General features: G+C 36.8%; 1 protein-coding gene across 1 annotated transcript; it reads left to right on the top strand.

The window, feature by feature from the left end:
- The first annotated feature begins 428 nt into the window (after nt 1–428).
- On the top strand, nt 429–10,876 carry spint2 (serine peptidase inhibitor, Kunitz type, 2). The gene is made up of 9 exons (XM_053507978.1): nt 429–880; nt 2,185–2,355; nt 6,093–6,158; nt 6,907–6,954; nt 7,174–7,329; nt 7,653–7,691; nt 7,788–7,958; nt 9,291–9,335; nt 9,463–10,876. Exons 1-9 carry the CDS (start codon nt 553–555, stop codon nt 9,627–9,629), a joined length of 1,191 nt encoding a protein of 396 aa, XP_053363953.1. The 5' UTR covers nt 429–552; the 3' UTR covers nt 9,630–10,876.
- The last annotated feature ends 4,475 nt before the right edge of the window (nt 10,877–15,351 follow it).

Genomic DNA, 15,351 nt, shown 5'->3' with positions numbered 1-15,351 from the left:
CTCTATGCCCCTCCAAGACCCTGTATACGGTGTAGAAGATGAATGAATGAATATACACAAATATTAACATATTCAGTACAATTTTTTGTTCATTAAGTAAAATTCATGTTTATGAGACAATGCGGAAACAGGAACTTTTTTTACATTAAAAAATCTGTGAATAAAATACAGTATACTGGATGTAAAATAGTAAAAATTAACCAGATAAGGAGCGCCATCATCTGGATGATTATAGCAACTACAGTCTCAAAGGTTATTAAAAGTCTAGACAGAAGTAGCCGCTTTAAAAATACTTCAGACATGTCACAAAAAGTGGAGAAATGTTTCTGTACCGTGTTTACGAAATTTCTAGGTTAAAAAACAGCCGAGAAGAAAAAAAAAACATTCTTGTCTTATCAAGACAAACAATGACGTCAGTATATCAGGAAGTAATTAGCCTGTAACAAGCGGAAGAACACACCTGTAGGCAATAAAGAGAGGTTTGTAACTGGGACGAAAGCAGCTCTTACAGTATTTACTGTCGAGGAGAAGAATAAAATAAAACCTCGGGACATGATTAGGGTACTTGTCTTGGCTTTGGTTTGCCTTTTAGGCACAGGATTAGTGCAGGGGCAGAATGGATGTGAGTTCACCGAGCTGAACCAAGGTCTGAGCCCTGACTCCCTGGCCAACCAAGATCACCTGGTCGACATTTCGGACGTGCAGAAGTGCCAAGACGTGTGCTGTACTAGAGACGACTGCCAGCTGGCTCTGATCGAGACTCCTGCCGATGGATCTCCCCAGTGTTTCCTGCTGAATTGTATAAAAGACGGAAAAGATGTTTGTGTCTTCGAAGCGAGTACCAGCTCCAAAGTGTACCGCAAGACCAACGTCTCAAGAGGTAAACACCGATAAAAACGCACACACACACACACACACACACTTCTTCTAACGCACTTTTTATTTGCGTTTTTTCCCCCAGACAGATAAAACCTTCAGTACTATTTCAGAATATCCTTCTATAACATTTAATAGAACTGAACTTCGATAAAAGCGTTAGAAGCGAATCTGCGTTTCTCAAACTCCAGGTTGAAATTCTGCATTTAGAAGCATTGAGGCTAAAAGAATAATAATTATTAAAAAAAAAAAAACACGGATTGTTGCGTGGCAACGCGCCACCCATATGCTGTAACACTAGAAGCTAACAATTATTAAACGTTTTTTAATGTACAGAATAATATGTACATTACTTTGCTGACAGATTTTAAATAGTGAATATTGTAAAAGTAGTGATTCATTTACGTTTCTAAAAAAATCTTATTAAAAAGCGATTCTGCGTTTCTCAAACTGTCGGTTAAAATACTACATAAAGAGCCACGGAGGCTAAAAAACACTGACTGTTTCGTAGCAATGCGAGAGCTATCGAACAGAAGCTAATAACAATTATAAAACTTTTTTTTTAAAAGAAACAAAACATTATGTACATTGGTTTGCTGACAAAGTTTTTAAAAATAGTGGGTTTTTTTTTCTTCAGAACAAAAATGTAAATTTATAGATGTATTTAAAGCTACAACTTTGTCTTATATTTTGTTACGTTTGATTAATTGTTCTGATAAAACAAAGTTTTTAGAGTAACTGATTGACTAGCATAAACAGGGTAACCTGTACTATTAAAATGAATAAAACTGTCACCACTGCCTGTGATCTGGTTATCAGTACGTTTCGGTATACTCAACAGCAGCTTTACAATATAAAAAAAAAAAATTAGGGAAATTAATATATTAAATCAAAATGATCATATTGTCCCTGATGAGTGAGCCGGGGGCGACGATGGCAAGAAATGACAATAAGAAGAAACAATGACCATTGTTAAAAGCACTATAAATAAAATTTAATCGAATCAAGGATCAGACTGGCAACAGACTGTTCTACAAATTCATAAGGGTGTAACTAAGTTGAAGTCAATCATAACTTGATCCCTTCCAAAAGAATGTTGTTGAGCAGCTGTGGTGTTCTTTCTCATTGTCCTGCTTCATTCCTACTTAAACGACTTGATAAACCGGTTTTCTTACAGAGCCTTCTGATTGCAAGGTACATCCTTGGTGACGACCAAATAAAACAAAAGCACAAAAATAAAAAACATGATGCAACAGCTGGAATACTGTTGTTTACTTGTTTAAACCCCCTTTACTATGTGTGTTTCAGATTACTGTCGTTTGGAAAAAGCCGTAGGTCATTGCCGCGCAGCCTTCCCTCGATTCTACTACGATGTCACTGACCAAACCTGTAAAGCATTTGTGTACGGGGGATGTGGCGGAAACAGTAACAACTTTAATTCAGTGGAGGATTGTCAGAATGCTTGTGGTGGTGTAACAGGTAAATGTCTGAACGGCAGTTATGATGAATGTGAACAAGTATATAATTTCAGTCCAGAACACGATTATAAGTGATGTATATAAATTATAGATGGAATGGTCATGTTGAAGGACAAAACAAGAGTGACCCGAAACAAACCAAAAAAAATCTACCTTTGAAACTTGAGATCGTCATGCTGATGAGCTGTTTCTTGAACACTTTAATATTGTGCCTGATAAGTTCTAGCTAGCTATGAAACCTGCATTATACATCTTTCAATTGCAAAAAAATGGTTTCACATCTTTATTACTTGGTTATTCTTTAATGCAAGTCTACCAATGAATGAAAACATTAGAATATTCCTTTCCTTATAGTCATTGTGGACTATTACAATAATTAATTTTGTTGATAAATGTAACTTTTTGGATGCAATGGCATACCTGCTGATCCTTGGTGATTGAGAAGCTTCATGAGGAGCTTGTCACCCGCAACCTTTTAGTACAATGCAGCAATAATTTTGCTGCTGTTGTTGTTGGTCTTTCGGCTGCTCCTGTCGAGGGGTCGCCACAGTGGACCATCCAGTCCGTACATGACTATGGCACAGGTTTTACTGCCGGATGCTCTTCCTGACTCAACCCTCCCATTTTTGTTTTGTTCTTGGGACTGATACTGCATTTAGTGACTGGAGTTAGAGCATTGGGGGGAAATTGAACACAGGCCTTCCACATGTCATACGAGAACCCTACCACTGAGTAACCAATGCCTCGCAATGCAATAATATTTTTATGTATTTAATTTAGAAAAATGTATAGTACCATTAAAAAAAAAAAAAAAAAAAAAAAAAATATATATATATATATATATATATATATATATATATATATATATATATATATATATATATATATATATATATATATATATATATATAGATACAACTTTTTTCCATATTTAAAAACTATGAAATGACACGCATGGCTTTAGGTAATTTAGTAACAACAGTTATTTTAAGACACGAAGGTCAGATCTTCTAAAACAGTATTGTCAAGTGCATTTGCAAAACCCATCAAGCACCATGATGATAACTGGCTCTGCTGCAGAGAAATTGTTCAATTAGAGTTACCAGCTTATTAATTAACAGCACCTCAGATTAGAGCCGTTATAAACGCTTCATTATTGCTTATTTTGGATCCTTTCAGCATTGTTTGAAAATGTAAAAAGAAAGAAAATCAGCAAAGACCATGGAATTAGAATTACCCCAAGAGGGAATAAAATATTAATCTCGTTTGGGGTAATTCAATATTTTACCTAATTGGATCATGTTTCTTGCTGCAGTATCATTTATTTTATACAAACAATTTTCAGTGGGAAATGCTTCCTGTGTAGACATTCTATACAACTTGTATAGGATAGAATTGTATTGACACACAGCTTCTTTGGGCAGATTAATGTACTTATTTTTAATTTGGTAAAAGCTTGATGCTTACTGGAAAACAGGATTTTAGTACATCATTGTGATGTAATACATCATTGTACCACCTAGATGCTGTGTGTCTGGGCTTTTACTCGTTTTGCCCTGTTGAACAGCTTTTCCATATGATAATTTTGAAGAGAATCTTAGCAACTGCCAAATACTTAACCGGTAATGACCATGACTAATGTCTCCAAATAAAATGTATTAAAAGCCAGTCAGACCCAGAGTGTTCACAATTACAATAGTAGACTGCAGCCTAATTCAAAACAGTCTTGCAAAAGAAATAATCTTTTTATTATTGTAGGTGGTAAACTATTGTAAAATAAATCCAAGTAAAAAGTAGTTGATTAGTGTTTGTCGATTAGAGGTCTAGTGAACTGTCACTAAGTTCGTCAGTGAATAAGAATCTTGCTTAAGATGCATTTTTGTGTGCTACTTATCCAGCCATTTTGTTCTCTTCATTTTGAGGAAAGACTGACGAGTAAACATGAAGTCTAACCAGCAGATAAAATGTAAAAAGACAGATCTTTAGCTGTATAATTTAATCTTAAAAACCTGTTTGTGGCTGATGTATTATAATTATTATAAGTTAATTACTGTAAAAAAACATAAAGGTAAAGCAGACGATTCCAAAGCTGTTCGTTCATTGTTGAGAGATGAGGAAAAGTTTGTGTTATCATGCGACTTTTACACACGTTTGTGGCCTTTTTTAAAAAAAAATTTATTGTGTGTAAAATGATAGCGGTTTGGTTTAGTCCCTGGTTCAATATACTTTTTATATTCAATTCTCTTTTAGTTTGTGGAAAGAAAATGTCCGTCAAACTTAATGATTAACTAGGGCAATAAACACTGTGATCTCTTCTTCCTGCTTTACACAATGCTGTGGTGTTCTTGTTTTAGCAAAGCTAGCGCTGAGTTGGCCACCACAGTGCGGGAAGTGCGGTGCAGGCAGTTTCACATTACACAGAGGAACCTGTTTGTCCTCTGTCATGGGTTGATTACTTTCCTCAAGAAACCTGTTTGGGAAATGCATTTAGAGTTAGTTCCGTGTGTGCACTCTTAACCATTTTCTTTATTTTTTGAGGATGCATAGACTACAGTAGTTGACTGTACTGCCACTATGGGGTGCTCTTTACTAGATTTCAAAAAGTAAGAAGCAGAGTAAATGTAATAAGTTTAGATTCGATATTTCAACTGACTGTACAACATGTGGCCTAATGTGTAGTATTATACAGGGAAAGATTCCCCCTTTTTTCCTTTTATGGTGTAACAAATCATGGCCAGAGTTTGATTCTGATAAAAATCTAAGCAAATTTTTAATGAAGACAAATTATGACTAAAAATATTTAAAAAAAATCTTTGTAAACACTGTAAAACAATGTGCCATGTCTGCAATAAACATATGAATGGTAGTTTAATATTGTAAACAAAATGTACTACAGATTTACACACTACCTTAAAAAAAATAAATACATAAATTATTTTAAATTTTAATTGGATAAATGGAGTGTCTCACCCAGTGACTTTGGGAATGATTAACTGAAACATGATGAGCTTTGTAGTAAAAATAGGGCCCCAAAGCTGGCTTAAGTATCAGCTTTCCACAGCCTCTTACTTAGGGATTATGAATCACACGGATGCACGGGGGTGGTGTTATTGAAAGCTATTGGAGAGCACACTTGCATTGTAAATAATTGTGTTCCCATACTACGTATTAAGGGGTTTTGTTCACTGCAATATAGAGCTAACAATGACTTCATAACAGAAGGTAATTTTGGATATTCAAATCAGTCTAGTGAACAGATTCTCACCTGGGTTTGATTTCACGTGCCACGAACCCAGCCACTGAAAGGGTGTCCATAGATAGTGCTAATCCCTTAGATAAGCAAAGATAAAAATATGATGGTTGCATTAGGAAAGGCATCTAGTTAATTGTGTGAATTGAATGGTTTGCCTGGACAACCCTTAATGGGAGCAGCTGAAAGAAAACCAACAAAGATTTATTACTTCGCCCATTTACTTTATTGACACTTTTAATTGTAGAATGTGGATGGCTGTTGAATGAAGTGCAGTTCGACATGAAGCTATTTTATGACCTTAGGAATTTCCAAGATTTGTTTAATCCTTCTTGTTGTAGATCATATAATTATTTTAGGACATTCCGTATCATCCTGCTAAACTGCTCTTAGGCCTTCGTGTAGCACTAAAGTCATGAAGTTTAGGACTGGTGAAAAGAAAATATATCTTTAAGTTTACATATGTACAAATTTTCTCTTGTGTGCAGGTAATGCGCTTACTGAAACTTCTGCGTCTTCAAAATCCAGAAAGTCCTTGACTCAGGAGACCGCAGGTAACTTATTTTAGCCCAGTAAATTAAATTGCTTTAATATTGCTTTAATACTAAAGTCACCAGTACCTTAATATTTCGTTTTTAGCTAACGTAAAAAGTGAATTAATGTTTTGTTTATTATTTTTTTTTTTTCATTCAGGATCAAAGGTTGAATTAATTGTGATGAATTAAATGTCAACTGTTCAGTTCCACAGAAAAGTCACATATGTGAAAAGTGTATTTAAGTACAGTAACAAAGTATACCTCTGTTTCTCTCATCTAATAGCTTTTGTCTCTTCAAGTAGTTTGGGATGTTATTTGAGTGTGAAATACATAAAGCTACATATGATTTACTATTAAAATTATGTTGAATTAGTGTGTATACGTATATACAAATATGGTAAATTGTCTTCACAGTCGGGCATAGACATAAACAACTGTCCGACACGTAAAAAGAAGGATTTCTCTACAAGTAATAAATTGTGCCGGAGAGTACAATTAAAATAAACAGAATATTCTTCTCTAATTTTTTTTTTTTTACAAATATTTACAAATATTTAAGCTCTAAAATCTACAATATTTACAAGGTTACCAAAATAAAGTGTATATATTATGCAGGATATAATTACATACTGTATAGAAAGGAATTCAAACTCGGAGAGTGCAGTCAGTCTTCATTTATGTGAAAAATTAGCAGTGTATAAACAAGAACAAAAAATGTGCAACATTTTGATCTTGTAACATCTTAATCTCATGTCTACATCCTCAGATAAATCTGACGCTGCCCTGCCTGAAATGTCTTCAGAAGAGTATGCAGGTGTGTGTTTTTTAGTATGTCTTTAGCATGTACTGTACTTGCATTTGTATTCTTCTGACTTTTTAATGAAAAGTTATAATACGCTGTAGCCAAATTAAAGACTTGAACTCTGTGGTTCCTAAATTTTAAAGGGCAGTAATTAGTACCTGGGGACTGTTGACGCCCAGGATGGGTGGTGGTGAGGCAAATGGAAACTTTACCTTATTTATTGATTTTCAGAGAAGTGCCTGGCTGGTGCAGAGGTTGGGCTGTGCAGGGCCTCCATCGTGCGCTACTACTACACAAGTGGCACATGTAAACGCTTTAGATATGGTGGATGCGGTGGCAATAAGAACAACTATAACTCTGAGGAGGAGTGCATGAACACCTGCACAGGTATGTATATGGTGTTTACTGTATGTTGGAAGGTACTTTTCATCGCAGAAAGAGGCAATTTAATTCACTTGGCAATCGTTGACTTTTTCTTTGGTTGCCTTGTCAGTCCCCTGCTGCCCCCTGCCCTGCCTCGCCCCATCACCACGTTTAAAAATGTATTGAAAATCAGTACATATGAGTACACCTACACAGGCGGGCAGCAAGTTATTTAGATTGCACATTTAGATCTGAAGCTTGTTAACCGAAACAGCATGCATCAGCCTGTGGGTGGTTGATCTCTTGTTTGAAGATTGGGTTAATAATTTCATCACCTCTCTTCATAGTGAAAGTTGTGGATTCCAAGAAGACAGATGAGGATCGAGGTAACTTATTTCCATCAAATGACTCATTTCAGTTATGTAAATGCAAAATGAATTGTGTCCTAACATCAGTAAACCCTAAACATGTGTGCTACACAGAGGCCTGCTTTGTGCCCGCTGATGCTGGACCATGCCGTGCCGCTTTCCGGATGTTCTACTATGAGCCGCGTACTCAGTCCTGCCGGGAGTTCATCTACGGAGGCTGCAGAGGCAACAAGAACCGTTACAGCACCCCGGAGGAATGCATGTCCAATTGCGCTGGGAAAGAGGGTAAGAGAAGATCGTGCATAGAGTTGAAGGGTTTAATAAATGCTTAAATAAAGGGATGCAGTTTTTAAATAAAACCGATGGTATTACCTTGACCTATTTAATAATGTTCTAGTTGGTAGTTCTTTATTCCTTCTAATGTACCTGTATGTGTAAATAAGCAATGAGTGCTGGGATTAATTCATATGCATACACACAGGAACACACTCATTGAAGGACAAATAAGGCAACACCTTTAATGGTGGTTCTTAGTCATGCATTTTCTCTGTTTTCACTTGCAAGCAGGATGATTTTCTTTAAACCACCAAAAATTTATCCTTCAGTTTTTTTTTTTTTTTACATAATCTATACTTTGGCAAGTTGGGTAATGCTTGTTCTTGTAAACAAAAAAAAAAACAAAAAAAGAATGTAGGGGTTATAATGTTTGTGTACCTTAGTGTTCACCTTCTTTGTCAGAGAACCAGGCTTGTATAAATTATCCCAAGTCTTGGAAGACATTTCCTCCAGAATTGCACTTGTTAATACAACAACCCCTCAAAACTTTGGTGCAAACACACTTTGCCTCTGAGAAAATGGCCTTGGCTAAAAAAAAAGTTGTCCTTGTTTGTCTAAGAGATGATCTGTAGGGCACATTCTCATGGGAATAGCTCTACAGATTCTTGGGTTGTTTTTCACACTTCATTTTTTTTGAGTCTGTGAGCATTCCAGAGAAATGATTCCTGGCCCTCCTGAGAATGGTGGCGTGGGGCTTGCTTCCATCGAACCGTGGTGCGGTCTGCATCAGGAAGCTACTGGAACCTGGCACCTCATGCTGAGCGCTGTGATTGGTTCAGCTCGTCACGTTATTGCCTGTTTCAAGTTTTGTGATGGCAGAAAAAGATTTTTTTTTTTTCCCCCAACTTGGAAGATGGAATGCCTTATTGATGTTTTAAAAACAGACTTTCATAGGACTGCAGTGTTGATAGCTCACATTTGGAGTGTGAGTGTTTGCACTGAGAGGTACATCTTGTGCTGGGCTACGTGTTTAAAAAAAAAAAAAAGAAATGCGTTAATGGCTCCAGTTTTTATAGCTTTTACTTCTTGACTATGTCATGCATTTTAAGAGTGCTACTGGATGTCTGGATGTTGGTACCAAAGGATAACTAGAAAGCAGTTGCAAGTCATTTTAGAAACTAGAATGAACAAAAGTGATGCATGGAATTGCACACAATAGTGTCCATAGTTCAAAATAAATTCTTGTTCTGTATGTAAAAGCAAATTTCTATAAACAATAATGGTGGTTGTCTGCTTGTTTTACTTTTGTCATGTAGTAATGAGTATGCATTGTTCCTGTAGGGGGATTTGGGGAGCACGGGGAACACAGAGGTCGCTGGACTCCAGGTAAAGACAGTATGATAGTTTATTTTTATTTTTTTGTTTTTTCTAATAATTTCCTTTATCTTATGACTATTTGCAAAATAATTTTATTTTTTTTCTAATTCCTTTCTTAATTTTTTTTTTTTCTTAGCCTTTTTCCTGGTCACTACATTGGCCATCATGTCAGTCGTGCTGCTTGTTGGGTTGCTCGTGATCTCGGTGCGTCGTGTGAAGCATCAGCGGCTCCTGCTCCTGGATGACAAGCAAGAGCTACTGCCGGAGGAGCACATTCCTGAGGAGGTCCACAGTGACCACTAAAACCATTTCCTTCTCTCTTTGCTACTGAACACCACTATATCTACACTCCGATCCTGTCACTTAACCTGTCCCACACACCAAGGGTTTGGAAAAAGCTTTGAGAAATTAGTAAGATAGCAGAATATTGGACCCAGTAGGTGGCAAAAAGTGCCCAGCAAAACTACAAGCCTTCTGTAGTTTCTGATGTAACACCTTTTAATATTATTCTTTATGTAGCACGTAAGTGTGATGAACTTAGTAGGTCTTAACACTGGACATGACAATCTTTACGTAAAAAAACATGCTCTATATTTTTAGTGATGAGGACATTGTTTTAACATCCTTTTCTCTCGCTTTTTTTTTTTTTTTTTTTTTTTTTTACATAAATCAATCAGTAAATGAGCAGATTAATTTATTTTAGGTTGCTCATTATGAAATATTTTCTTAGCTTTGGAAAATACAGATTTTTAGAGAGTTTATTACTGCATTTCCTCATTCCTATCTTGAGGTGTTATAAAATATAAAGGGGAAACTTCCTTTTTAACTTCCTGTCAATCATTGTCTGATTACATTCTGTCTGACATGCTGTATCATTCATGAACTACTTTAATTTTTATGTACATTTTAAAATAAATGAATTTAAACAGAATGAACAATGTTGTAGAACATTAAGGATAATTAGCTGTAGGTTATTAAATATATTGCACCACTCTTATATTGATGGTACACTCCGCAAGTTAAAGAAGTTTTCGAAGTTAAAACAGCTACAGCAATAATTTGCGCACAAAACAAAAATTGTAAACGACCATTTGGTGGTACGTAACCCAGGAATGTGTATAACATAATGACTTTAACCTTTAAAGATTAAAAGCCTTTAAAAGATTCCGACCATTATGAAACAAAACTGGTCATTCTTAGCACATGTATTATGTAGGATGGATAACTACAATAGTTGAACTACTGAATGTGTCAAGCACACGTATATCATTATTATATTATAATGTTATATTAATATAACAATATTATGTCCGGTACTGGATTAATAGTTAATAAAACTGTTCTACATTATGTATAATACACAAATATTAGATATATGTACAAATATATATGTTTTATGTTGTAACCTGAATAAAAAGTTGGATGAGTTAAGATGTAATATTTTATGAGGTTAGTCTTCAACTTTGTTTTCTAAGTAATGTTTCTTCATGTCTTTTAGAACTGAAAAAACTTTGAAATCTATAATAAAAGCAACAGATGATCGACCATGATGTAATGTGTGTTATTTATGGCATGTTGTTCATAGACATGGAGGAACAAACATTAATTGTTACATCCTTCCAGTTAGAGCTTTTTGAAAGACACAGACTATAAAAGGCCTAACATTTTATCTGGGTGTAGTCTTTACTGTACAGTGCATGTCTAAACTTTTTAGATATGCAATGATAAACAACAAAGCCAAGTATTCAACGCAGCTTGGCATAGATTCCTAAAGTCCCATGAGTTGTACTGAACAGAACTGTTCTTTCAAGAGATAGATCCTCAGTTTGTTAGTGGTGCTGTAAGTGGAGTGAGTTGTATAGCATGTCAGTCCCAAATCTTCCATGTGTGTTAAGTTACTTTGAGATCTTGTAATTGGAGAGGCCATTTCATATGATTTACTTCATTTTCATGCTTCAGCTGTTCAACGAACCCTTATGAGCAATACCCACAGTGTTTTCCTTTCTTTTCAGCTCCCACTTTTGCTTGGAATTGCTACGGTTTCCAGATTGTGGCTTGGTGTGGCACTGGATGCTTGGACGTCTTTTTAAGGACTGTCGTGCAGTGGAATGATGACTGTTTACTGTTGACATGACATGGCGCCACTGTGGTGGCTGCTGTTGCAATTCCTAGCACGCTGTAGGTTGGGTACACGCTGTATCTTGCTTGACTGCCTTTGTCGAAGCATGGTTATGGCTGCCTTATGAATAGGCCTACAGAAATTTATGGTAGACTTCCAGCAGACCTGTGAATCATAAGAAACTAGTTGCCAAACCGGCAGGATGTGAAAAGATGCAGTCAGCTGGCATTAAAATTCCTGCAAGAAGCATGTGGTAGTCTTCACCCTTGTTGGTCGGTAGATGTCTGTAGCCTTGATAGGGGTGTTAGACACTGTATGACTAAATCACGGGGAAAATTGGAGACAAATATGAAAATGGATGTACTGTAAAAGGCTGTACTAAGAGTAATGCAAAAGTGGGCATAACTTTTTTTATTTCAAAGCAACTCTTCTTCTATATGAAGGTACTACATATAATACTAATATACTACTAATATGTAGTGCAAAGTAGAATATACTATAAAGCGTGTATGTATACATATATATATATACTTTGTAGTACAATAGTACTACATATACATAGTCATTATCACAAGTGATGTATTTGATGCAATGTTTATGGAAATGACCGAATTAGCAAAGGAAATGTTCACAGAGGTTAAAAGAAGAAGTAATCAGCATTAAAGACAATCAACTGCATCAAAGTACATTTTGAAAGAGGATTTAAGGGTTGAGTTCAATGATGGTGCAAATGCATCACTTGTGATGGAGACTATGTCGAATAGAACCTTTATATAGAGGATGAGTTACCTTACCAAAATGTACAACTTGAATGTAATGTAATGTCCACTTTTGCATTACATTTAGTACAACCGTCATGCTTACATGTGAAAATCCTTTTTTGTAAATGGCAAAGGTAGCATCTGCCATGGATTGTGCGTGGAAAATCTGTGTCTCCAGACCTAATTTGAAGACAGCAGTGTCTGTTAAAGCTCTTAAGAGCATACAAAAGAAGTTGGAGACAGCACTGAAACCAATAAATTTCTTTTTGCTGTGGATCAACTGTATTGCTATCTATCATATCCTATGCAAACTTTGGTAATGAACTGTATCCCGTCCGCTCGTAAAGTTATGGAACAGAAAAAGTAAATTCATTTGGTTTTTTTTCCCCTTACACTGAAAACATTTTGGTTTTTGATCAAAAGAGAAGAATGAGATAACAGACCCGAATTTAAACTTTCATTTCCTGATGTTTATATATAGATGTATTATGCAATATAGAGCATAATTAAGCCACGTTTAATTTTAACCCACCCATTTTTCCAGTAATCAAACTTACTGGAACACGTCACTGACATGATTTTCTTGTTGTTCGAATGTGCTAAGCTGGATTGATTGTTTAAATGGTTAATACCTTTAACTGTATACTCCTGGTTTAAGGCCTGGTTAAGACGGTATTTGTTTTTGTTTTTTTGTTTTTAAAAAAGGATAAACCAACATAAAGACCAGAGAGCTGTTTTGAGGAAAAAAAAAGAGGTAAAATTACTAACTCATCGTCTATACCGCTTTATGCTGTTTTCAGGGTCACGAGAAGCCTGGAGCTTATCCCAGGAGGCTTAGGGCACGAGGCTGGGTACACCCTTGACAGAGTGCCAATCCATCGCAGGGCACACACACTATGGGCAACTTGGGAATGCCAATTAGCCTAATCTGCATGTCTTTGTGAAGAAACCGGGGTACCCGGAGGAAACCCACCAAGCACGGGGAGAACATGCAAACTTTATGCACACAGAGACAGAAATCAAACCCGGACCCTGGAGGTGCAACAGTGCTAAAAACCACACCACTATGCCGTCCTGGTAAAATCACTATCATGCATTTTATTTTCAAGATGTGAAGAAAAGATCCAAGTCATCACTCGTTGACATCAATAACCTCTGCAGGGCTGAGATGAAAGTATAACAATACACTTTTTAAAAAGACAGAATGGACAAGCATGCACATTAATTCACCTACTACAGGCATCTAGCATCGCAATTGCACATGCACAAAAGCTCAGGATCAAACCAGCAACTTTGAAACTGTAAGGCAGCAACACTACCCACTGTACCACCATGCCACCCTCATATAATTATAAAATTATTTAAAGATTGTAAGATAAAGCATGCAAAACACATCATCCGGAGCTGTTCTTGAGAACTAAATGGTCAGACACCTGAAGGGATTGATGGTTAGCTGCTGCATAGTGGTTCCAATGGCTTTCAACTAAAGCCTGCAGGTTGTGATATGTAAACTTCTGTGCCACAAGGGGGTGCTGCTAGCTAGGCACTCCTCTGGCCTGGAGATAATAAAGCAGCTGTAATTATTCTGCCCATGGCCTGCATTGTTTTCTCCTACTGTTTTAAAAGATGCTGGGAAACGACAGCGGCAGTTCCCTTGAAATAATGAGTCCCTTCCTGCTAAGAACTTCACCACAGCTACCCATCTGGTCGCCTCTTCTAATCGGATACAGTCATGAATACAGAGTCATGAATCTAGAGTGTTGTGTATGAATCACGTGTTTAATGGACTCATGGAAAAATTTCTTTTTTACACCAAACCGGTCGGCCAGCTTTTGATTTGTATCTGTTAAAAACAACAGTGTATGGTGTGTTTGGGAGGTTGACACGGTGAACTGCACAGATTGCTGGGCTCGTGCCATTGTCTCTGCAAGCTGAGGCAGCTGAAACTAGGTCATAAAGACCGAGCCATTAGCTCATTTCCTAGTCATGTCCAACAAACCAGCCTCTCCAAGTGCAATGAACTTCAGTTTTTAGACATTTAACAAAAAGCTTAACAGTAGGGTCTGGTTACAAATGAAGAAGTAAGGTGTTAGTGTAATTAACCAGAATGGAGGATTATGTACATTAAGTCTAAAAATACCAGCGAGAATAAAAATTTTACTAGAAACCGCTGTTTCAGTAATCGTTAATTACACTAACAGTCGATGGCAGCATGGGTGAAAGTTGGCCGGTGCGGTCTGCAGTACTGGATAGAGGGGAGCCGCCTGCCAAAATCCACATTCGATCCAGTCAAGAAAGCATGAAAACCCAGCTGATACCATAATGTCATCCTAAACAACACTTTGTCTAATTAATAATTGCTTCTATGTCATTCTGAATTGCCTCTGAACCATTCATTGTTTCTTCCAAAGCTAATGTGAGCTACAAAGCTAACTAGCTTCTATCCCAAGGCGAATTCTAAATGCCTCTCTAACCCATGATCTAGAGCAGTACTAGAGTATTAGAGCGTTGACGCCTAAATGAGTTTCATAAAACAAATATTATCCCATAACCTACTTAACATGGCTACTGCGGAGGGTCTTTTTGAACGCACGTTATAAAGAGTAACTTTGGACAGCGCTTCCCAACTTCAGTCCTGGAGGACCCTGTGTCCTGCACATTTTAGTGTTTTCCCTGCTCTACCACACCTACTTCATTTCATAAAAGACTGCTGATTAGTTAAATCAGTGTGATGCTAGCTGAAAAAAAAAAAAACACAAAAGTGTCCAAAGCAGGGTCTCCTCCAGGACCAAGATTGAGAACCACTGACTTTTACCACTGAGATTTACAGGACTGTCCACCACCTCCATGGATTCTCCTCAACTTTGGGCTACATAGTACCAGAAAGATTTTAAAACTACAGTACTTTTAACCTGTTAATTATTTTAAGTTGAGGTTGTCCTGTGGTGCTGAATATCAGCATGGTTGTGATATCTTCGGCATCACGGCCATGCTGATATTCAATACAACAGCTTGACCTTGAATTTGATATTGCTTAAGTATGGTACTATGGAATACTATGCATACCAGGATCACTCAATCATCGTCTATATGTTATCCCGTATACAGGCTCACAGGGGCCCTGGAGCCAATCCCAGGAGACTTA

Source organism: Clarias gariepinus, chromosome 11 (genome assembly GCF_024256425.1).
Source record: "Clarias gariepinus isolate MV-2021 ecotype Netherlands chromosome 11, CGAR_prim_01v2, whole genome shotgun sequence".
NCBI classification, from domain to species: domain Eukaryota; kingdom Metazoa; phylum Chordata; class Actinopteri; order Siluriformes; family Clariidae; genus Clarias; species Clarias gariepinus.
Note: the sequence above shows the minus strand (reverse complement) of the source record. Positions and strands in the feature narration are given on the sequence as shown.